Genomic DNA, 23,102 nt, shown 5'->3' with positions numbered 1-23,102 from the left:
GATTTCTGGTTCTGTTTGTATCTTTCATAACTGCAGCGATTGTGTAAAACAAGTGCATCTGGGTAAGTTTAAATATAGTTTAGAATAATTATTGTATTATTTTGGTTAAATATGTTTACTTCTTTTTTTTCCTCAAAAAAAAATGTTTTCTTCTTTTTTGGTTGGATGGTAGAGACAACGAATTTTTTTTGTGTCCCTGAATAGTTATATTTGTACGGGTGGATTTGACACAATACATGCAGCTGTTTGGTGAGTGTACATAATTTTTCTATTATCTTGAAGTGAATCAAATATGAAATTTCATTTTGGGGGAATCCGAGGTTTATTTAGATAAAAAAATGTCCTCATTTCTATGTAGTGTCACTACAACATAATTGAAATTTAGTAACAATTGAAATTCTAACTAAATCAAGAAAAATGTTACTACTAACACAATTTACTAACATTTGAGTAGTTCATTTGAAAAGTAATAAGATTAAATTAGATTTTGAAATTCCACAACAAAATAAAAGATTGGAATTATGGAAAGTTCATACTCGGACTACTTTCCATAATTCCAACACAAACTAAGATTTACTCGCTCATACTAATGATGAGCAAACTACTGATATAAGATGAAAGCAAGAAATAAAAGAAAGAACTTTATCAAAATGCAAAGGAAATTAGAAGAGTTTCTGCTATGGTTTGCAATGGTAAAAGTGGTACAAAGACAAATGATGTAAGGCCTATTTATTGCCTAAGGACTACTGATTTTGTGCATCATCAGCAATTAAAAGTCATAAGAAATGCATTTACACAAGATCATCCAAATGCACTAAGTGTAACAACAAAACTTGAATGAAGTGAAGTTGTTACAACCATATTTGTGAAGTGTTTTTCCTTTAATCTCCACTATGTTTGCATTGAAAAAGTCCTCCATCATCATAACTTCAATCTTGGTCAACAAGACTTCAATATTTAGGACTTTTTCATCAAGACCTCAAAGGAGATATTCAATCAAATGTGAAGCCCAAAATAAGAACCAAGCATAAGAAAGTGAAACAACAAACCAAAAATATACTACCAATGAAACAGAAGCAACCACACAAGAAGGATGCAACCCACTGCGACCATCATCAAGACCACAAAAAAAAAAAAAACAAAGCCAGTCAATACCAATGTAAAAGACTATCGGCTCAACCACAAGCAAGGTTCCATTGTATAACAAATATAACTTTAAGAACTAATAGAGGGAAACATTCGGAAAAACCTACACTTGCCCGAGTGTCAATCACTCACATTAGACTCTTGGTTTTGTGGCATGGATTGTCCCTTTTTTAAATAGAACTGATGGGATTTTTTATTGTAGAATGGAAAATCTTATAGATCAAGCGTACCCTAGATACTAAGAGAATGGTAATTGGAACACTACCAAGGGACACGATGGGTCCTAGAATGGACCACCTAGAGCTGGCGTGGTTCCCCTTTAAGATCATATTAAGTGCAGCATAAAATGCAATCAACATGGAGCAGATAGAGAAAAGAAGAAGCATAAGGCCAACCATCAACTTTATCGGCAAGACTTTGAGAAAATCTTTTGCAGTGTAATTTGATGTGTGAATCCCAATGAAAACTAAGAGTGATGAGGCAGAAGCAATGATAGATAATGCATCTGCTAAGAGAAAAATATTAAATATTTTGTAATGCAAGAAGGTAGGTGACCCAGTATTTTGATTGAGTCCACCTGGGATAGTGAAGACTGCAGCAAACATGATAGTAATGATGATATAAGCCACTCCTATATAAGATGTAGCTGTCTCTTTTGTCAATTTCTCTCCAGCTTTTAATAGCTCCTCATGGTTTTCCGTGAATAAGTCATAAGGCTTCTTACCATATTTATTTTTGTTTTCCTTCATAGTCGGATGCACAATTTTCTCCACCGCCTGCATAAATGTAACATGATAGCTTGGCAAATGAGTACTGAATATGGTTAAAGCAAAAATCAGTGTAAAAGTATCATGTAACAGAATTAACATTCTATCTATGTTGCCACTCCAAAACCACATGATGGAATAAAAAAAAACAGTACAAGATGTGCACAAATTGTATACAACACTGCTACTACCTTTTTTTAATCATTATTTAATACCCTTCTCTTTGATCTAGAAAATTGGTTCAACGAAAAATTGATATATTTAGACTGAATTTTAAACCATATACATTAACTTTTATTGATCAATTTTTTTCTTATAAACGAATTCGAAAGGAGTAGTAAATGACTCTTCAAAAACACCGGATACACAAAGTTGATTCTCTTTTCCATAGACAACTAGACTTTTTCTATGCACTAATTAAGGAAATGGGGCTGCTTATTAACCATATATATTTTTGAAGAAATCCACCTTTAGTGTAGATAACATCTTAAATCACCCCAAGAATTGATTTAATAGTTGATGTAAGCTTTAGAGGTCAATAATTTTATGTTTAAGCTTATAGATGTATGTGCATGATTATTTATTTATTTATAGTATAAGACATTTCTTTATTACCTTTCTTTGAAAGTAATAGAGTTTCTAAAATAATCAATACACTATTATTACATAAACAAATATAGTGTTATATTTATAATTTTCGTTGTTAGTTATAATATAAAATTTTATTGTTAAGAAATTATTATTAAGTTTTCATTGTTAGTTTTATAATTTAAATGAATAGATAAAAACACTATTATTAAGTTTTTTATATAGTATAAAATTTAAGTTAATATAAATATATATTAAAATTTCTGCTGGAAAAAATTAATTAATTAATAATAATATATAAAATACATTTTAAAATAAGTATTTTGATATCTAAATTTTAAGTATCTTAAAATTCCATAAAAATAAATTATTATAAGAAATAATTGATATAAATTTTATCAAGAATTAATAATGTCCTTGTATGTCATATTGCATTTATCATTTAGTTAAATTGTTAATTTTATCAAACACTTCAATTAACTTCTCAACTATCAGTTATCTAATATAAGCTATCAGTCATCAACCATAAGCTATAAACTATCAACTACCTTATCAGCTACCCGTTATTTCCACCAAACAAAATTTTAGTATGTCTAATGGAACATTAAATGCGACTTAATCATGAGATCACATTAAACATAAGGGTAATATTCTTAAAGTAGCTTTACTATGAAGTTGGATAACAGTAACGTATAATGACTGATATGTAAGTAGATTGATGACCACATCTAGCAAATCATCGATATAAGATATTCAGTCATTGCATATATATAAATATGTTGAGTAATTTTATATTGGATTGATGTTCCATGCGAGTACTACATAAAGTGTTATGTAAGTGTCATAACTTATTCTCATAGTGATAACAATGTATTGATTATTAAGTGTCAAATCTACTTGATTTCACATATATATTATATTTTGAGCACTTATTAACTTGTTTTGTAAGTAATCCTATAAAAATCCCCCAATTTATTGTCAATATTAGTTAGTTAGGTTTCAAGTATGGTAATCACTACTATGACTTATTTCCTTGCATTTGAGAATTCTCTTAGAGAGCCCTGAAAGGGTGAGGACCGAACAAGTCAGAAAGTTTTAAGCCTACTTCACAAACAATCATTCCTTCTTTTTCCTAAATTCATTTTGATACATACTTGAGATTTAGAATATAAACCTCTTCTCAAAGTTGATAATCAGTCCAAATTTCAAAAGTGTCACAATTCAAACCCCCCATTTGAACCCCCTTCTCCACTTATATAAGTGAGACATAATAAACCAATATATTTGTATATTTCTCCACATAGGAAGAAGGGGTTCCAGTACCCAACAAACCTCCTGTCATAACTCTATGGAGGAAATCGTAAAACCGGCAATATCACTACAAGTTTCAAACTTCCCATTTGCAAACGCTTTAGTCATCAATATGAAAGTTAACTAATTCCAACAACTTAGCATCCAAAACATCTTGTATTCAATGAAACCACACATCAATGTGTTTAGACCTATTATGAAAATTTGGATTCTTATCAAGGTGAGTAGAACTTTGACTATCAACAAATAATACAAATTTGTCATGATACACACTTTTGCAATCTAGAAGGCCAGGCCACAACTCCCCCGCTATATAAATTTCCATCTGGAATCACTGCAATACTCTTTTGTTATAGCGTTCTTGTGACACCCAAAGTTTCTTCTCCTTTCTATCATGGGTAATTCTTATGCCTATAATATATTAAATAATTTGGTTTTGAGAGACGATAATGGTTGCCTTTAATTTACATATTTGATTGAGTTTATAGGATAAGCAGTGTAATAACTCAAGAGGATGAGTTATCAAGATCATCAAAGAAATGAAGAAATCAGAGCTAAGTAAGCTCAGTAAGCGAGTTGCATGCTGGCTTAGTGAAGCAATTAATTAATATTTGACATAAAACAACGAAAACTTCTCTAAGAAAAGTTACGATTTTGCTTAGCAAATTATGACGTTTTAGTGACTTTTGAAGAACAACTGAAAATTATTTCAAGGTGCAAATTCTCATTAAATTGTCGCTGCAGGGTTCGTGCTTTCTTAATTTTCTCATAGCATGTTCTATCACTATAACATCCTAAAAAAGTGATAATGCTTGCTTCCACGAAATTGGTATGAAGTTGAAGATTAAATTTGAATTCAAAATGGGTCTGTGGCTGTACCGAGATCTAACGATGGTGGGGGTGCAGCGGTGGTAATCGGATTATGATGGCGGTGGTCGTCGGCCGTTGACACGGAGGTCGACGATGGTGTAGCGGAGTTAGAGAGATCGAAATCATGAGCCTGGTGGATTTGTAATTTTGTATTGACTTGTGCATCAAGGGCACATGTTAACGAACTCGTTATAGAAATATACGCATAAAAAATCGTGCATTCAAATTTTTAAATTTAAAATGTTATATTTTCCAATGCAAAATTGTTTTTTTTTTTTTGTAACTTAACATTTGCATTGAGGACAAAAATTAACGTGACCCTTCTTTATTTTGTGATTATTTGATTATAGGCAAAGACACGTGGCACAATTCAATGCTTCTGATTGATCCGATGGTCAAAAAAGGTTGAAAGTTACATGACTTTTGCGTCCCAAAGTTATACAATCCGGATCCAAGGAACAGTCACATGAGGTCAAAGACGGGGGAAGGAAGAGAGAGTGAATAGACAAAATTACCCTCAATGTAATTAATTAAAAATGGCATATTGGGGTGTGTAGAAGGCGTCAAGATCCTTTCCATTTCTCCATTTGGAGAGATATAGACTCAAATAAAATTGAAAAAAGTAAAAAAAAAATTATAATGATGGTGGGGCCTACTTAATTGTAGGATCCAATCCACTATCTATTTTATGTGTCTATCTCTCTCTAAATACTCTATTTATTTTATCAAATGGTGTATGTATCCTATGGATGTTAATGTTAGTGTATCAGCTCTCTTTTTTTAAACGGAATAACTAATTTAATATATTGTAATTATTACTGTGGGATATCTTTGAATAAATATATGTTGAGATGAGATGACTGACCTTGAACCATTGAATTTCTCTTTGCATTTGTAGAGCAGCACCATATCTGGTTTTAGGATTAAATGAAGGACCTAAATATGCTGCCAGGTGCAATAAATTATTCCCAAACTTGTCCATGCCATATCTTCTAAATGTCTCCTTCTGTCCCTCAAGACCAAGCATGAGTTGAAACACGTTTTGTTTACGATACATAATTGCATAAGAAAATATGCCTCTATTGCAGCTATCCATTGATGAAAGCAAATCAGAATTAGCATCCCTCATTGCATTTATGAACTCAATTATTCCATTCTGGGCTGCATACAGTATGGCTTCATACGCCGACACCTGTCTGAGCTGTAAATCATTAAATTGTCTAATACTTTCGCATAAGTATGATAATATTGCCAGAACTTCATAATGGGCGCATTTTGTACGGTATATTCTCCTTGTTCCTATTAAAAAAAAGGACTTGTAAGTGCCTGTCCTTGAGTCGTTGCAGATAAAACAAATTAAAATAAGCGCAAGGAACACTACTAACACACACGCATTACAAATGAAATTATTTATTTTAAAAAATGATTATAGTTTTGAATTTTTTTATTCAGAATTTATTTTAACTCCATTGTTCCAACATACATACACTGCAATTAAAAATGATTGTGTTTTAAAAATAATAATTATAGTTACTTGCGAAAAAAAAAGTTTTTTTAATGAAGTTTTTTTATTGAATATTAAAAAAAAAAGTGATTTTAATAAGAAAAAAAAGGTAGTTAGTGCTATGTTAATTCATTCTTAGTTTTCCTTAAAAAAAAAAATTAAAAAAAAAAAAAGTGATATTAAATGTTTTTCACAAAAGTAACGAATTTAAATCAGTTTTTTTTAAGACGGCATCATAGATGCTCCCAAAAACATATGTATAAATGAAAACAAAGTACAAGCTCCTCCTACCCAATTCTATACAATATTTTGATCCCGAAAGAGATGAGTTTATTCTCTCCTAGGGTTTGATGGAGCTTTGTTAAACATCAACCTTTGTGATTGAATTGTTCTTGATAAGATTGGATCTTTAGGCCAATCTGATCACTGGTGTGAGTTTCTCTTTTGTTCGATTATTACAAAGGATTCTAAGGAAGTGTTGAGACAAGGCCTCTCAATGATTGTGACTTGGCGAGTTAATTCATTTAAGGAAAGCTATTTGATGCATTAACAATTATGCATCAAGTTTGGAATCATGAATGGAAATATTGTGATGTGGTACACGATAGTTGACAAGAGTGACTTAAAGATGATAGAGCACAATGTGGAAGCAGAAGCAAATCAAGAACATGAACCTGCTTTGAAGATTTGAAGAGGTTCAAGGGCAAAAGGTAGAGCTATCCAGGCTCGGATGATGGAAAATCATATGCTATTTTAGGTTACATTTTTAGTTATTCTCTTTACATTAAAGACAACTAAAAGGTCATTTCGAGGAGTTTTCCATGATCTAGAGAGCATTTTGTATTGTTTTTATTCAGGTCATTGCAATTTCCTTTTATACTAAATCATGCAACTTCATAGGTGTTTTGAGTTTTTTTTAGTGAGAAAACATGTAAATCGGCAGAGCAAGACATCTTATTAAGGATCAAGAGATATGAAGAATGAAGATCAATGATTTTTAGAAGGTTTTTAAAGATAATACAAGTTGGAAAAAATTCATCCCAAGTTCAAAGGTAATTCAAGACGGAAGAAACAACCCTAAATGTTACCTCATGCCCCTTACGTGTCTGTCCATGCGCCCATGAGTATGAGTTTAAAAGAAAAGAAGTTTTAGCTTGTTTTTCAAGCTGGATCGAGGGAAGCATGAGATTGAGAAGGAAAAAAAAAACAGTTTCAGCTTGTTTTCCAAGCTGGATCAGAGGAAAAAACCGAGTTTTCATCTCTTAATCACATCAGTAATGATACTTTATAAAAAGAGACCCCTGCACAATTATATTCATTCCTAAAGCTAGCAGTACAAGACAAGAGGTCAAGCATTAGAGCTTCAAGGCAAAGGGTTTTCTCCTCCACTTGTTCTCTTTAGGTATGTTTATATATTGTTTTTTAATGATGTCGGTTACCATGTGTAACTAAACGTCTCTTGATTAGGGTTCCACGTTGAACCTCTACTTATTTGTCTCGGCACAAAGACTCAAACTTCCCATTGTTACATCATAGGATCATGTTCTACTCTCTTAAATCAAGGCAAGTCATAAACTAATATTAAACCGAGTTAATTCCAACAAAAAAGGTAGAGGGGATTCAATGATACTCTAATCGTTGTTAAACATCTAAATAAAAAATTCAATCTCGCATTGAGCAAGACAATTAAAAACTTGCCGACTCATTCATGATAATCCTCACCTATGTTAGGTTACTAGGCCCAATAGACTCTTCAACTAGTAGTTTGATGGACTATGGTGTTAAATTGTTATCAGTTTGTTGATCATTACTCTTCTCACTTTTGAAATTTTTCAATAACTACCCCAACAACAGTTAACCGCCGTTTGACTTTTCCAAGGAAAGTTAAGTGTCGTTGGGCACTTTTTAAAGCGGTCCGATCACTTTTCAAGTGAATTTAACTTATCTTAAAATTGTCTAACAACAATTAACTATCATTGGAAAAGTCGAACGACAGTTAACTGCTACTGAAGTATTCACTGAGCAATTTCATAAGTGAGATGAGTAATTTCCCATTTAGTTAGGGTGTGTTACAGGTCATGACTAATGGATGTTTCTACCGTGAATCTTATAGCTAATTTGGTGTAGGAAGCAAAGCTAATTTGTGTATGCAATAATGTGTTTCACTTTATTTTTTTCTGGGTTAATTGTTCAAGAAAAAAATATTTGTTTATGTGTTGGTGAGTAAAAATGCTTGAGAGCGGGTGCTAAGATTTGGGGGCTTGAATCATTTTTGTTTGGCTAAATTTTCTAGCTTGTAACTGTTGGAATAAAATGTGTTTAATGTAACGCCCTAATTATTTATTTAATTATTTTATTATGTGGAGTATATATATATATTATTATATATGATGTTTGATGATTTATGCGGAGTATATATATGCATATATTTGTATATATGTGATTTTTGGATGTTTTATGTGGTGCATTATTTTATTATATGGTTTATTTAATAATAATTAAAATAAGTATGAAATAGTAATTATTTTGAGGTTTGGGAAAATATTAGGAGTTATTAGAAATTATGGGGAGTTAAGTGTAATTAGGAGGGAGTTACTTTTAAGAGGGAAGTTATCAGAGAAGTTAGAATTAGTTTTACGTAGAAGCAGTTTTTGGGAGAAAGCAAGAGAGAACCAAGGAGGAACCAAGAGTGGACTTTTGCTGCACATTTCTTCTGCAATTTTAAGGTAAGGGTGGGATTTACTTCAAGAATGTAGTTATTGAATTCTGATTTTGTGTTTAACAGAGTTTTGGTGAGAATTTGGGAAATTGGGTTTTTATGATAAAATGATGATTTTGAAGTTGTAAGCATGATTTTGGGGTTAGAATTAGTTTCTGGTTGCATAGAACACTTAATTATGTATCTGTAAACTGATTTGGGGAGTGATTGGGAGAAAAATGGGATTTTTGGGTAAAACCAGTTTTCTGCCCGTACAGAAGTTCATCGCTCGCCTCGCGAGTAGCTGTGCTCGCCATGGCGAGTGAGCAACTTCATAGCTCGCCTCGCGAGCAATCCAACTCGCCATGGCGAGTAGCCCAGATTAAAACTTGATTTTTGAAAAGTTGTTATAAGATGTTTTGGGGATGGTTTAAGGTACCTAGATGATTTTAATGATGAATGGTGGAAGTTTTAGGTTAAAAAGATGAATAGGGAGCTTAGAATTGGAGTTTGAGTGGGAAAATGTCACTTTTTCCCGAGAGCACCTGATTTTCACTCGCCTCGAGTTCGCCTTGAACTCGCCATGGCGAGCTAGTGTTTTTGTGAACTCGCCATGGCGAGCAGATGTGCTCGCGAGGCGAGCTAGTGCAGTTTTGAGTGCAGTTTTGCTTGCTTGATTGATAAGGTTTAAGTGTTGTTGTTTAAGCATAATTTTATTTAATTGTGCATCATTCTGAATGGTTGAATCTCTGTTGGATGTTGATTGATGATGAGGAATGCATTGTATGTTTTAATTATTGATCATACATGTTGTATTAATTGGAGTCACATGGAGTTGCATTGCATGGTCAGTTGTATGTAGATATACACAAGTAGGTCCATTGCATATGCATAAAACTGCGGTGAGGGCTTCGGTCCTAGAGTACTAGTTGCTCAACAGCGGTGAGGGCTTCGGTCCTGATGAATGCTTTAACCATTCAAAAGCGGTGAGGGCTCCGGTCCTGATTGGTACCACATGCATAATTGCATTTCATTAAGAAGTCTAAGATGGTGTCTTAGCAGTGGTCATGTCATTTGCATGAGTCTTGGTTGTTGATTTCAGTTGTTATCTGATAAATGATGTTGGTGTTGAATATGTGTTATATATTTATATTCACTGTAATTATGGTGTATTGTTGATGTTGTTGTTGCTTGTGACTTATACATACATATGTTTACAAGATAATGTGTTGTTGATTAGGGTATTAGATTCAATTGATGATTTTAATATCTATATTTATTGTTGTGAATCTCACCCCTTCTGCTTGAAAACGTTGCCCTTCCTATGGGTAACTTGCAGGTGATCCTGAGTAGTTGGTGGTGGCTCATTGTCGTGTCTAGGGCTCTGATACGTGGGATGAGAACATTTATATTATTTTATTGTTGTTTTCCTCCTATGTATCAATTTTTGGAACTTAATGATGTGGCCCTTTGTTGGTTGACTTTTGTTGTTTAGGCTTAATGCCAGGATATTGTTGGAGATTTAAATCGTTGTGGTTGGTATTGAAATGCAAAACTTTCCGCTGCATAATTATTGAAGTTATGAATGATGTTGAATTAAATAGTTTTACTTTCTATTTAAGAATTTTGAATTTGCAATGTAGCATGCCCGTTGTGGAATTACTCTGATGTTTATATGTTATTTTATTGCTTTTGGGTAACGGGGTGTTACATTTAACATTAAACTTAAGAGTTTTGATGATAACAAAGTATTAAAAATTGTCAATTGGATATGCTAATAGTTGTTCAAGCGTACAGGACTATAGACAAATTTGATATCTTAAAAAGGTCTTGGAAGAACAATTAAGAGCAAAGGAATCAACAAAAAGGGAAGCTTAAAGCATCTGAAGAAAACTGCTCCTGAAGTTAAAGCGCTCCTGAAGACACAGCGCTCCTGATGATGTCATCAGAAGCAAGTTCATCATAAGATAGTTCATCAGAAGCAAGTTTATCAGAAGCTGTGAATCACCAGAAGCTGTAGTTCATCAGGAGATGCAACTTAAAGTTTCAAAAGATGTTCAACGGATTCAAACTCGTCTAAGGATTGCAGAAGACTGGAATAGTGAAGCAACGGCTAATTTGAAGGGATTTGAAAGCATTGGATGCTTGTTCTTCAAAGAGCGTTGACAAAGTACGTATGTACGAAGTGTACAACCACTACTTCCACTACTCTGTTTTTGTCTCTGCTACAAAACAAGAAAAACAGCTATGCCTGCAACAATGTCCTTGCACATTGGGAACGCATTTGAAATTGATCCTTCATAGGACAATAACCATATCAGGTAAAAGATCATTGGTGATTGATCAAAAGCTTGAAACGACTCTATTTTGAATGTGCTGGCAATTCAACGTCTCTCTCACACCTCTATATAAAGGAGTGAAGACTCAGAGTTCAAAAGAACAATACCAAGAATTAAAAGTGCCAAAACTCTGCTGAAATTGTTCTGCATTCAAAGTTCACTTAAAATTTCTTATCAAAGCTCATATCTTAGAAATTCTAGAGTCTTTAGAGTCTGTATCTGATTTGTATTGTGAACACCACTAATTGTATATAAAGTGTTCAACCTCAAACATTTTTATTGTAATTCTGTTTGAATTGAGAAGTCTCTTGCAGTTGTGCTTGAGCAATAAAAGTCTCTTGATTGTGTTCAGGAGCATAGGAAGTCTCTTGTAGTTGTGCTTGAGCATTTGAATTCTCTTACTAAGTTTAGTAGTGAGCAATTGTAATTAGATAATACTTTTAGTGAACTCTCCTTGGAAGTGCAAGGGGGACAGGACTGACTTCCGGTTTGTGGAAGGAACCTGTATAAATTGCTTTGTGTCTTTCTTCCTTCCCTCTCTTTGTTTTTATCCGTTGAAATTAGTTCTGAACATCACTTCAGAAGCAGAACTCTATCTGCTCCTGATCAGTGTTTTTAGTTAGGAGAAAAAGAAGAAAAAGCAAACACAATTCAACCCCCCCCCCCCCCCCTCCCCTTTCTTGTGTTTTTCTAACCTTCTTGTGTTTTTACTTTCAAATAGAATCAAACATTGGCAATTATAAAAGAGATCAAAAGATAATATTGAAATGAGAAGAATGTTGGTGGATGGAGATTGTTTATGATCAATAAAAAGGAAATAATCTTCGATGTATCCGTTTTATCACATTAGAGTTTAAAAATTAAACCACCTTGCTTGAGGAACAATAAATTGGGTAAAATCACCTAAGTAAAAACTAAAAAGAAAAAATGATCGAAAATTAAGTGAGTTCATACTCGTATGAAGAAGTTAATTGCTCAAGAAAAATGGAATTAACAAAGTTTAAACCGTATTAAATTATAAGGCAAGTGCTTGTCAATTTGACAGAAAATAAGGGATATTAATGTTTAGTTAAAAAAATAGAAAGAGTGATTGTGTTTTTTAAGAAGACCTTAAGGGAGGTTAGTGTAATTTGTCCATGATAAAATCATTGAAATAGTTGTTATTAAATATTATGAAGTGGTAAACTAAAGATATGTAAAAATATTAAAAATAATAAATATTTCATCTATACTATATAAAGAAAATAACCCCTTTAAGCTCTGTTGGACTGACTTTTTCTTTTCCAAAAATGCTCTCAATTTTCAATATTACTCAGTGACTCATTTATCATTTTTTTCAGTGTTTTTCATAGTCATATTTCTAAAAGATATAATTATCTCTCCGTTCCTTTTTAAGTGTCTTTTTAGGATGAATTTTCTGTTCCTATTTAACTTTCTTTTTGGTATTTTAAAGGTACGATTTGTCAATTATACAATCTGTCAATTACTTTTATCTTTTTCAGTAAAATTAATTAATGCTATTTATTTGGAAAACTAAAGTTTGTTTTTTTTTTTAAACAAAGTTTGTTTCTTTTTTTAAAACAAAGTTTATTTCTTGTTATCTCCAAATTTAAACAAAATTTTCTTCCAAAAAATGGTTCCAAGAAGAATTAAAATTCTATAAATAAGATGAGTAGCAATTGTTTAAAACCCAAGTGTGACTCTAGCATTGGTTGAAAGCCTTAACTTTAATTAAAGGAGTTGGAAGAAAGTTAATTTTTTCTTGACTTTTGATTAATGTGAAGTTGAAATAATTTTTATATTGACTTAAAATAATTAAAAATATGTGCACAGTATTTAGGAAATTGACAATTGTTTGTTATGAGAGAGAGCGTGTAAAAAAATTGGAATTTTTTGAAGTAAAAGATAATATCTGACAATTGTTTGTTACAAGAGAAAGATAACATATTAAATTTATTAGAAATATAAAGTTTGTGCAAAAAAACATGAATTTTTTGGTAGATTAAAATGAAGGTATATTAGGAAGAAAATGTGCAAAAATACACATCGCTATTTGTTTATAAGAGAAAGAAAATAGGGGGAGGTTGAAGCAAAAGATACAAAATGGTATAATTTGGATGACGTGTCAAAATATTAAGAAGGGGTAAGATTATGTTTTTGGGAAATGTTAACTTGTGTCCTTGGGGCATAAATTAAGAAGCCAAATGTAGTAATTTTTTTTGGAAATTGTGCATTCAATGTCTTAGAATATTTTTTGGTAGACATTAAGTTTCATATTTAGGCTCCCTTTGAATTGAGCTTATTTTGAGCTTTAAAAAAATAACTAATACAAATAAATAAGCTTTTATGTTAATTTATAAACTCTCACTAACGAAAATTGTATGTTCATAACTATTTTTTCATAAACCATATTTACAAGCTTATAAATAATACATAAAAGCTTATTTATTTACATAAGTTGTTTTGCATAAGCATTAAAATAAGTCAATCCAAATGGACCCTCAGTGAATAGATTATAAGAAAATTTCTTTTGATTGAAATTAAGATTAAGTTAGTGAGTTTTATGAAGTGAGTTTGTTTTGATTTATTTTTAAGAAAGAGAAAATAGGGTGAGATTGAAGCAAAAGACACAAAAGGATATATTTTTTATAATATGTCAAAAAATTCAGAAGGGGTAAGATTATATTTTTCGTAGACATTAAGTTTTATAATTAGATGATAGAATTTTTTTTTTTTTTTATAAGGCAAGAGCAAAGACATAAAATAGAGTGGCTCCCAACTAAGTTGGTATCCAACTCTAATCTAGCTGGTGTCAAATGCTCATAAATATATTATTAAAAAAAGGGAAAAAATACATAAAGACGTACAAACTTAATTTAAACAAAAATGTTCTTTAGAAGATAAAAAACATAAAATCAAATATTATGGTTCTACTTACCAAAGATATCTAGATAACAGAAAATTTGAACCAACAAGCGACCTGAAAATCAACAAATCATTCAGGAAAATTTGAACCAACAAGCATGCAAGTAGTCGACCTAAAAATTTTCAAAATGCTGGTTTGGAATCAACATACCCAATAACCTTAAAGGCAGCAACAAAATATTCAAAACCTGTCTGCAGAAGCGACATACTACAACTGACCAACATTTCCCGGAAGAAGTCTCATGAAGACCACTGCGTGTAGCCCACCTCGCAATGTTCCCAATATAAGGAATTTCATACTTTTCCGCAAATTCCTTTTCTACACTTAAATCTGTAAGGAAAAAAATATATTCTTGTTTATTCATTAATTAAAAAAAAAAGATATATTTTTTTCTATGCTAGTCGAAAATCTTTTTAGTGAATATGCTCCCTTTGGTCCCCATTATAATTGATAGTTTACTTTTTAGATGTATTCAATAAACGACGGGCACATTAGTATAGCTAAAAAGAATACATGATTTTGAGCTGATTTGTTACCCTTAAATAAATTTGACTATAAGAATATTGTTTTGTTTTTTTTAGAGGAAGAATGTTGTTTTGTTGTTATATTAAAAAAGATAAGAATGTAGTTATATTAAAATTTAATTAAAAAATATTGTTGGTAATTTATTTGCATTAGCACAATGAAAAGAGGGGGCAAATGGGCAATATGTACCCGTTTGAATGCCGGTGTTGTTTAATGAATTTTATTTTGTTTAATGAATTTTATTTATAACTTTAAATCATTCCAACATCTCAAATTTAATTTGGCATATGCAAGTCCATTTGAAAGTTTCACTTTTGCTTGGCGTCTTTTTTGCAACCGACTTCTAACAAAGGACAATTTATTCAGGCAAGGAATTCTTGATCAGGATTCTCAATTATGCATGGCTGGTTGTTGATGACACTCTATCATTACTAATTTAGTAGACATTTTTCATGTAATTTTTATTGATATTCATTGTAATTCATGGGAGCTGTAAGCCACTAAAGCCAAAAATCTGAAGTTTGAAAGATTGGAATTCGGCTGTCGAATATACTGATTCAGCCACCGAAGGCTGTGGCTCGGCCACCGAATTTCCTGATGGGCCAAGCGTTTTTAACCAATTTGACCACCGAATGGAGAGGCTCCGTGGCCGATTTTGACAGACTTATAAAAGGAGAAGTTCATTTTTAAAGCAGGAATTCACAATTTTGGAGATCTAAAGGCATATTTTGGAGCTGAAGCTTTGCAAACATGGTGGAAGACCCGCAAATCTCATAGTCGGTTATCAATTTATGTATGAATCCTTTAAATTTATTTTAGTTATATTGTACTTTAGCTCTGATGTAATTTTATGGGAACCCTAATTTGTTGAACTCCTTTGAATATCAATGAAAGTCTAGTTTTTATTCATATTACTTTATGTTTAATGCTTTTTGTATGTTTATCATCGACTACTAACCCTAGCTTTATGAATATACAAATTGATCTTAGAGATTGAATGACCACTAACCTTCGCTTTTGACTCTGATCTAGGTATTAGGTTTAACCTATGTAATCAAGTTAGAGATAGATCATTATTAGGTTTTAACATAGAGATTAACGTTCTATTAAAACCTCCAACGGTTTCGAATTCACTTAAGAGATTAAGGGGTGGGGAGAATTCTAAGTCAAGAGATATATGTCGTTGAACTAGGAGTGCAAATTACCATATAGGAGAACTTTGGAGGATTCGAAGGTCTTAACCTTACTTCTCTCTAATTTTCTAAAATCAATCTTTTATCGTTTTTAATCTGTTTATGTTACAAAAATCAACTCAACTGCCTAGGGGACCATTGAATTTAATATACGTCCTTATTACTAATGAAATTGCTAAGTATAGAAGTTAAGAACGGTTCTCGTGGAAACGAATTATTTATTACTTCGATTGAATTTGATTCACTTGTCAAATATCTATTAAGTTTTTGACGCCGCTGCTAGAGACTGTTTAATTATTTCAACAAGGCAATATCGTTGAGGAAGTATAACGTGCATAATAAAACTCAAATTTGAAAACTTACTATCGTAAATTAATTGTTCTCGAAGTCCAAATCGGCTGTCGCTTGGAAAAATGGAAGGAGTTTTAGCCAATGCAAATAACACACTATTTGAATCCTCAAGGTCTCTGAAGGCTTCACTAAACAGATCTTTGTACTTGCAGAGTAAATGCAAAGCCACATCTATAGAAAAACAGACATATGAAAAGTCAATTTTCTACCAAGTTTTATTAATAAAGAAACTCACTCATATGTTGATCCCCTCATGCTACTGCAAGAGTAAAAAATGAAACTAGGAGAGAAGTTGAATTTAAGAGAGAGATATTGGGGAGTTAGGATTCTCTCCATTTACAAAAATAAATGAAGATTTTCATTTAATGTGGATCTACCAATAAGTGAGTTTCATCATTATTAAATTTTATTGTGTCTGTATTTTATTAAATGAAATAAATGGAGGAGATTTAAAATAGAGGGGATATCCATTTTGGTAACGTGTAACAGGTTTGTCAAGTCCAATCCTAGGATACCCATTTTTTTTTAATTTAAGTGTTATTAAGGTTATAACAACGATCCCACCCATCACTGTATGAAAAAAAAAAAAACTTGATTTGATTTTATGAATGGTTATTTTTACCACATCGAAACCTAAAAAAAATGAAAATCCAACAAACAAATCCAAACTCCCAATCTATGAAATTGGATTTAATCCAACGCATAAGCCAGCAAAACAAAACAATTCCAGTCCAATACATAAACAGAACTAGGAACATAATAAAGAGGATTCATGTGTACAGTAGAATTTGCCAAGAAACAAAACAATTTCACTTTTATATATATATATATATATATATATATGAGAGAATGTGTGTTTTAGCATTGAACACTCTTTGGCTTAGACAAAACACCTCAACATCCCTCTAGAGGGAAAATATGTATTTCAAAAATTACTATTAATATTTTTTTATTCCATTTATTCTCTCCCTTCTCGCCAAAGGAAAAAAGAAAAGCTCTTCTCCCTCAATCAAAGAGGCAGGAGTAACCAAAACAAAAAATCAAAGAGGCAGGACGCAGGTACGGGAAAAATATTGGGGTTTCTCACCCATACCCTTCATCATTGTATTTTTAATTCTATAATTAACACCATGTTCTCTCCTTCAAGGAGGTAGGACATGACATGAGTATAAAACCAATTTGGTTTAATTACTCTTTTGTTCCCCTAACTTATTTTTTTGTTTCGTTTTGGTCTCTTAACTATTAAAAGTTTCGTTTTGGTCCCTTAACTTACTTTTTGGTTTGTTTTGGTTCCTTAACTATTAAAAGTTTCGTTTTAGTCCCTTAACTTATTTTTTCGGTTTCGTTTTGGCAAATCTGTTTGCTACAGTAACAATATTTTTTTTAGAATGACTTACAAAACTTGAGATTTGCTTACCAAATATTTCAGCAGTGATGCATAGTGAAAGGAGCAAAACACGATTTTGTGAACCCTCGTCTCCGTGGAACAATGCAGAGGGTGTTTTGGAGTAAAGATAGGTAGTGAGTTCTTTGTATCCATTAGCAGCAGCTATAAGAATTGGTATTACTTTCTCATTGTTTTTTATTTCTAGCAGACTATCATGAAGCCCCGTTTTTGTCTCTACCAAACACTTCGCTATCTCGGTATTTCCAGTATAACGGGCAACATGAGCAAGAGCTGTGTTGCCATGTTTGTCTTGCATGAGTAGTAACCTGTCACTCCCTTTTTTCACTAACATTTCCACATTTTTCACATTTCCAGCAATTACTGCAACGTGAAGTAGCGTCGTACCAGAAGCGGATTTTATATATATGTCTGAATCTGTATATATATGGACACCTCTCGCGACCCTCCTGAATATATGCTTATGTTCTTCGCCAAGGCTATCGTCCAATTCAACTGTCATTTCAATAATATAAACTAAATGAGGGTTGGTTTAAGAATAAGGAAGGTGCGAAGTCTAATAATGATTTCTCTAATAAAATTGCTTGCTTATAAAAAATAAAAAATTAACTCTAGTTTCCTTCAGTAAATTGAATTATTTACGTGTACTCTATTAACAACGTTAAAAGTTGAATTCTGAAAGAAGAAGAAAAATCAGAGTTATACGGTTTTTTTTTAGATTATCCTTTCTTATTTAGAGGTATTTACCATCTCATGATATCAACCAATCAAAATGTAATATACATTAGTAACATTAAATGTTGAGTCAATTTTTTCTAAAAAAGAATCAATTATAATCATAAGGTAATTTTTAATACTTTTAATTTTTATTTAAATATAGACATGATTACATTAAAGTTCCTTTATCTTATTTATTTGTTGCATTTGGGTCATTTATCTTTATTTTTTTTCGTTTAGGTCTTTTATCTCTTATAAAAGCACATATGCATCATTTTTCTCATTTTTTTTTATTAAAAAAAATACATAATTTTATTTTTTAAAATATATTTTTATTAAAAATGAAACAAATCTAGAAATATGATGAAGATGTTCATCATCTTCATCTTCTTCCTTTGAATCTTCATCTTTTCATTGAATCAAAAATATTTCTACACAAATATATCTCCAAATATCATGAATTAATGTTATATTCACCTCAAATCTTCTTTTAAACACAAAAATCAAAACCCTATAGAGAAAGAGATTTAGTTTCATCACAAAAAAAATTATATAAATTGTCACGCTGTATATTATTATTTTCTAACTCAATATTCAAGTCTGACATATAAATAACCCCAAAATTGAGAGCAGTTTTTCACATCAATTTTGTTATTTTCAGAACAATCTTAACTTTCGTAAAACCTAACCCTTCCGCCAGTGACTAAGCCTCCACCATCCGCCTTGCAACATTTGTGAAATTAAGGTTTTGATTTTTGTGTTTAAAAGAAGATTTGAGGTGAATATAACATTAATTCATGATATTTTGAGATATATTTTAATAGATTTTTTTTTTATTTAAAGAAGATGATGAAGATTCAAAGGAAGAAGATGAAAATGATGAACATCTTCATCATATTTTTGAATTTTTTTTCAGTTTTAAGAAAAATATATTTTTAAAAATAAAATTATGGATTTTTTAATAAAAAAAATGCGAAAAAAGATGTATATGTGCTTTTAAGAGAGATAAATGACCTAAACGGAAAAAAATAAAGATAAAGGACCAAAGTGTTACAAATAAATAAGATAAATAACTCATAATGTAATATTGCCTTAATTATATTTAGGTGTTCAATCTTAATTAATTTACACTACAGAACTGGCTTAGAACAATTAAAATTTCACATCAAATTTATTTCATCTGAATTTCCTTAAATTTATCAGTTATATTCATAAAATTTCTTCTTCCCATTTTGATTGTTCAATTTTGTCATTCCCAACTGCCGCATTTTTCAATTTTCGTGAGAATCGTCATCGTTCATTTGATTTCAAATATCGTGAGAATTGCCGTTATTTCCAGTACCACATCAGGTATGGTGACTTGATTTTTCTTTTTGATTTAATTTTTCTTGGTTGTGATGTAGTTAATTATAACAATTGAGTAAGTCATCCGTTGTACTTTGAGGCTGCTAGCAGGTGTTGCCGCTGTGATGTTGTAGGAGTTTACTAGCTTTTTTTGATTGTTGCTGAAATGGTTATGCGATGAGGCTTTTGTTCTTTTATTTGGACTTAAAGGCTTTTACTGATAGTGAGACAGATCTATGCGTGTTAATAGATTTTATTAGGTTGACTGCTTAAATAAAAAAAATAAGTCACGATACCTGACGCAGTTCTAGAAACAATGACAATTCTCACTATAATTGGAAACTGCAACAATTTGAAACTATAAAATTGAACAATCAAAATGAGAAGAAGAATGAAAAAGAAACAAGAATTGATCAATATGGAAGAATAAAGAAGGAGAAATTTGAATGAAGGAGATGTTTTTGTTCTCACGTACGGGATTCTAGAATAGAAGACATTTTATGAATGTAAATGATGAATTTAAGGAGATCAAGATGAAAGAAATTTGATGTAAAATTTTATTTGTTATAAGTCTTGTAATGTAATTTAATTAAAATTGAACATCTTAATATAAAAAAGATAAATTAAATAAAAATTAAAAGTATTAAAAGTTATCTTATGATTAAGATTAATTTTCCTTCAAAAAAATAATAATTAAGATTAACTCTTTTATTTTTAGATAAAATCTACTCATTTATTTGACATTTAATGTTACCTATATATTACATTTTGATTGGTTGATATCATGAGAGATTAACGTAGGCATCACCGTGTTATAAAAATTACAATTTAAAAACGTACTTACTTTCCTTCAATGGATACAGTTTCCCTTTTTGAGTTCTGCCGTGTATGTTAGCCAAGTGATTCCATGCTTCGCTAGCTATTTTAAAATGAAAAATCTCATCCTGAATGCGTTTTCCACATGATATTTGAATGATATGCAAAGCTTTCGCATTCTTCTTCTTCCAAGAAACTTCTCTTTCAACTTTAGAAACACTTTGGTAAGCATCGCCGAGACCTTTCAAATATTTTATCCATTGCATGTAATTAAGATAGATATTTTAGCAAAAAAGAGCACGTGTGTGAGTTTGTTGCTAAGCCTTACATTTAAATTTAAATCAGATTAGATACGAACCTTGCTCAATATCTGGGGTGGCTTCTAACTCCTTGCCTTTTTTGTTGCTCAAATGCTTCCCTGCCTCATTATTTTCTTCCAGTGAAGAAGTCTCACTAACAAAGTCCCACAAACCTTTCCCCATCAGATAATTTGTCATAAAAACACTCCATCTTTCGTAGTTGTCAGAGGTAAGTACTTCAGGAACTATTCCAACGGAGGCAACACTCGTGGCTTTCATTTTATTGCCTCTTGAGGAACTATTTGAGAGTTGGAAATTTGCACGTTAACGTGAACTTGGGATCTTTGTCAAAAATAGAAAGTGAACTTGGGATCCAATAAGGAATACTAATCAAGTGACCTATAAATAAAGACACTCAGGTCAATAATGTAATAGTAGGTTTTTTTTTTTTTTTTTTTTTTTTTTTTACCTATAAGAAAATGTCAACTTTTAAGGTGTAATTATTGTTTAAAAGATTTTTTTACCCCTCATTTAATGTTTCTCTTTTTAATATTAGTGGATGTATTTAATGTTTCACAATTTTTACAAGAGTATATTTGTAAAAGTATTCAAAAAGTTACCTTAATAATTGCATTGGTTTTAATGTTTTTTTTTTTTTTTTTTTCTTATAATAAGGACCAGATATATAATTTTAATTCTTTTTGAATTATTCAAGTAACTTTTATTCAAATTAAAGATTTAAATGGATATATGTGGACACAAAAAATATGATATCGAGTCCGTCCATTGTATAAATATGACATTCGCCCCTTCTTCATACATCGGTAACATTGACCAACCACAATGTTACAAGTGGCTTTTATCTCTCTCTCTCTCTCAAAGATTGTGACATTTTGATTGACCAATGTCACCAATATCACCAATTCTATGTCACCCAAGTGCTACCGGAATATACGAGGCTTTCAATCACGATTTTAAGTTAAGTGTCAGCCATTTTGCAGGTATCAGAACAGAAATGAATCGTGGTTTGGATTGGAGATGACTTTGCTCTATGAAGATGAAATATGCGTTATTATTTGTCTATTAAATCAGTGGATGCAGTTCTCCTGCAACTATTCAAAGTTGGCTCCTATAGACAAAAATAATTAGTGCACAGTGTGGAAAACTATGACAGAGGGGGAAAAAAACAAGTTGTGAAGGTACATGGCAGTGAGAAAAACTACATGACAGTTGGAAAACTGCATGAGAATGGGGAAAAACAAGTTGGTAAGGTACATGACAATGAAGGGGAAAAAACAAAATTGGAAAACTTATCAATTCAAACAACATCATGTCCATTCATTTGCTCAGTGAGCAGAAACATTGTTCTCTTTCAAAATTATATTATGGCTTAAATTTCAGATAGAGGATGTGTTGCTAGCATTCTACTTATTTTATATGGAGCACAAAGCTCATCTCATGTGTATAATAGTGAGAGAAAAAAAAGTAATAAATGTGTCCAATTCTTTTTATAAAATAATAAATGTAAGCTAAAATTCTTATACTTTGTAATAATACTAATTCAGGGTCATCGTTCTAAATAAATTACAACTTTTAAATTACTATTTTCATTTCTTAAAGTCTAATATTTTTCTTTGTCCTTAAATTTTGGGATGTTACATTTCTCTCCCCTTAAAGAAATTTCGTCCCCAAAATTTACCTTATATTTAAAAACTAAAAGACGTAGAGCTAGCTAGTTTCTTTTTCATTCCCTGACTACTAGTACATTCTTATCAAATCCTGGTATATCTTAGTTACTTATGGTGCATGGTGGACTTATTCTTATGAGCTTCCTTTAAAATTTTATTATGAGGACTCCCCACCTTAAACCAATGATCATTTCCTTAGACATACTTAACTATCAATTGATAAGCTATAACCCTCTCTGTTCAAAAGAGAATGTAGTTCCTAGTTCAGGGGTTGTTCCTTCTGAATTGGCTCTCTTAAGTTGCTACAATTCTCTCTTAAGTTGCTCCCAATGTTCTGCTACAAATTTTTCTTTGACCCCTAAAACAACGTGTGTTTAATCTAAGGGTTCACTTGCATGTGGATTTTCTTGGTGATTATGTCAATAATGTTGAAAGAAAGTGATGAAAATGTTTAAAGATCTGATTCATATCTGTCCAAAAAATGGTACTCGAGCTCAAATTCATAAAGATATACGTGTGCTCAAATTTACCAAAGAAAACTTAGACCAAGTGCTCGAACACGAGGTTGGCTTATTGAAGCAAGCACAAGATCCTTCTTATGTGGTAAGCTCATCC

General features: G+C 31.5%; 1 protein-coding gene across 1 annotated transcript; it reads right to left on the bottom strand.

The window, feature by feature from the left end:
• Window positions 1-615: 615 nt before the first annotated feature.
• On the bottom strand, window positions 616-21,182 carry LOC11412861 (uncharacterized). Its single transcript, XM_024783909.2, has 8 exons — window positions 20,859-21,182; window positions 20,529-20,741; window positions 17,636-18,118; window positions 16,231-16,389; window positions 14,300-14,479; window positions 14,162-14,203; window positions 5,548-5,981; window positions 616-1,922 (listed from the first exon to the last, which is right to left on the bottom strand). Exons 1-8 carry the CDS (start codon window positions 21,076-21,078, stop codon window positions 1,317-1,319), a joined length of 2,337 nt encoding a protein of 778 aa, XP_024639677.1. The 5' UTR covers window positions 21,079-21,182; the 3' UTR covers window positions 616-1,316.
• Between the last annotated feature and the right edge of the window lie 1,920 nt (window positions 21,183-23,102).

The sequence above is a fragment of the Medicago truncatula genome, chromosome 5 (genome assembly GCF_003473485.1).
Source record: "Medicago truncatula cultivar Jemalong A17 chromosome 5, MtrunA17r5.0-ANR, whole genome shotgun sequence".
Lineage (NCBI taxonomy): Eukaryota > Viridiplantae > Streptophyta > Magnoliopsida > Fabales > Fabaceae > Medicago > Medicago truncatula.
The sequence above is the reverse complement of the archived record's forward strand: the minus strand, read 5'-3'. Positions and strand labels throughout refer to the sequence as shown.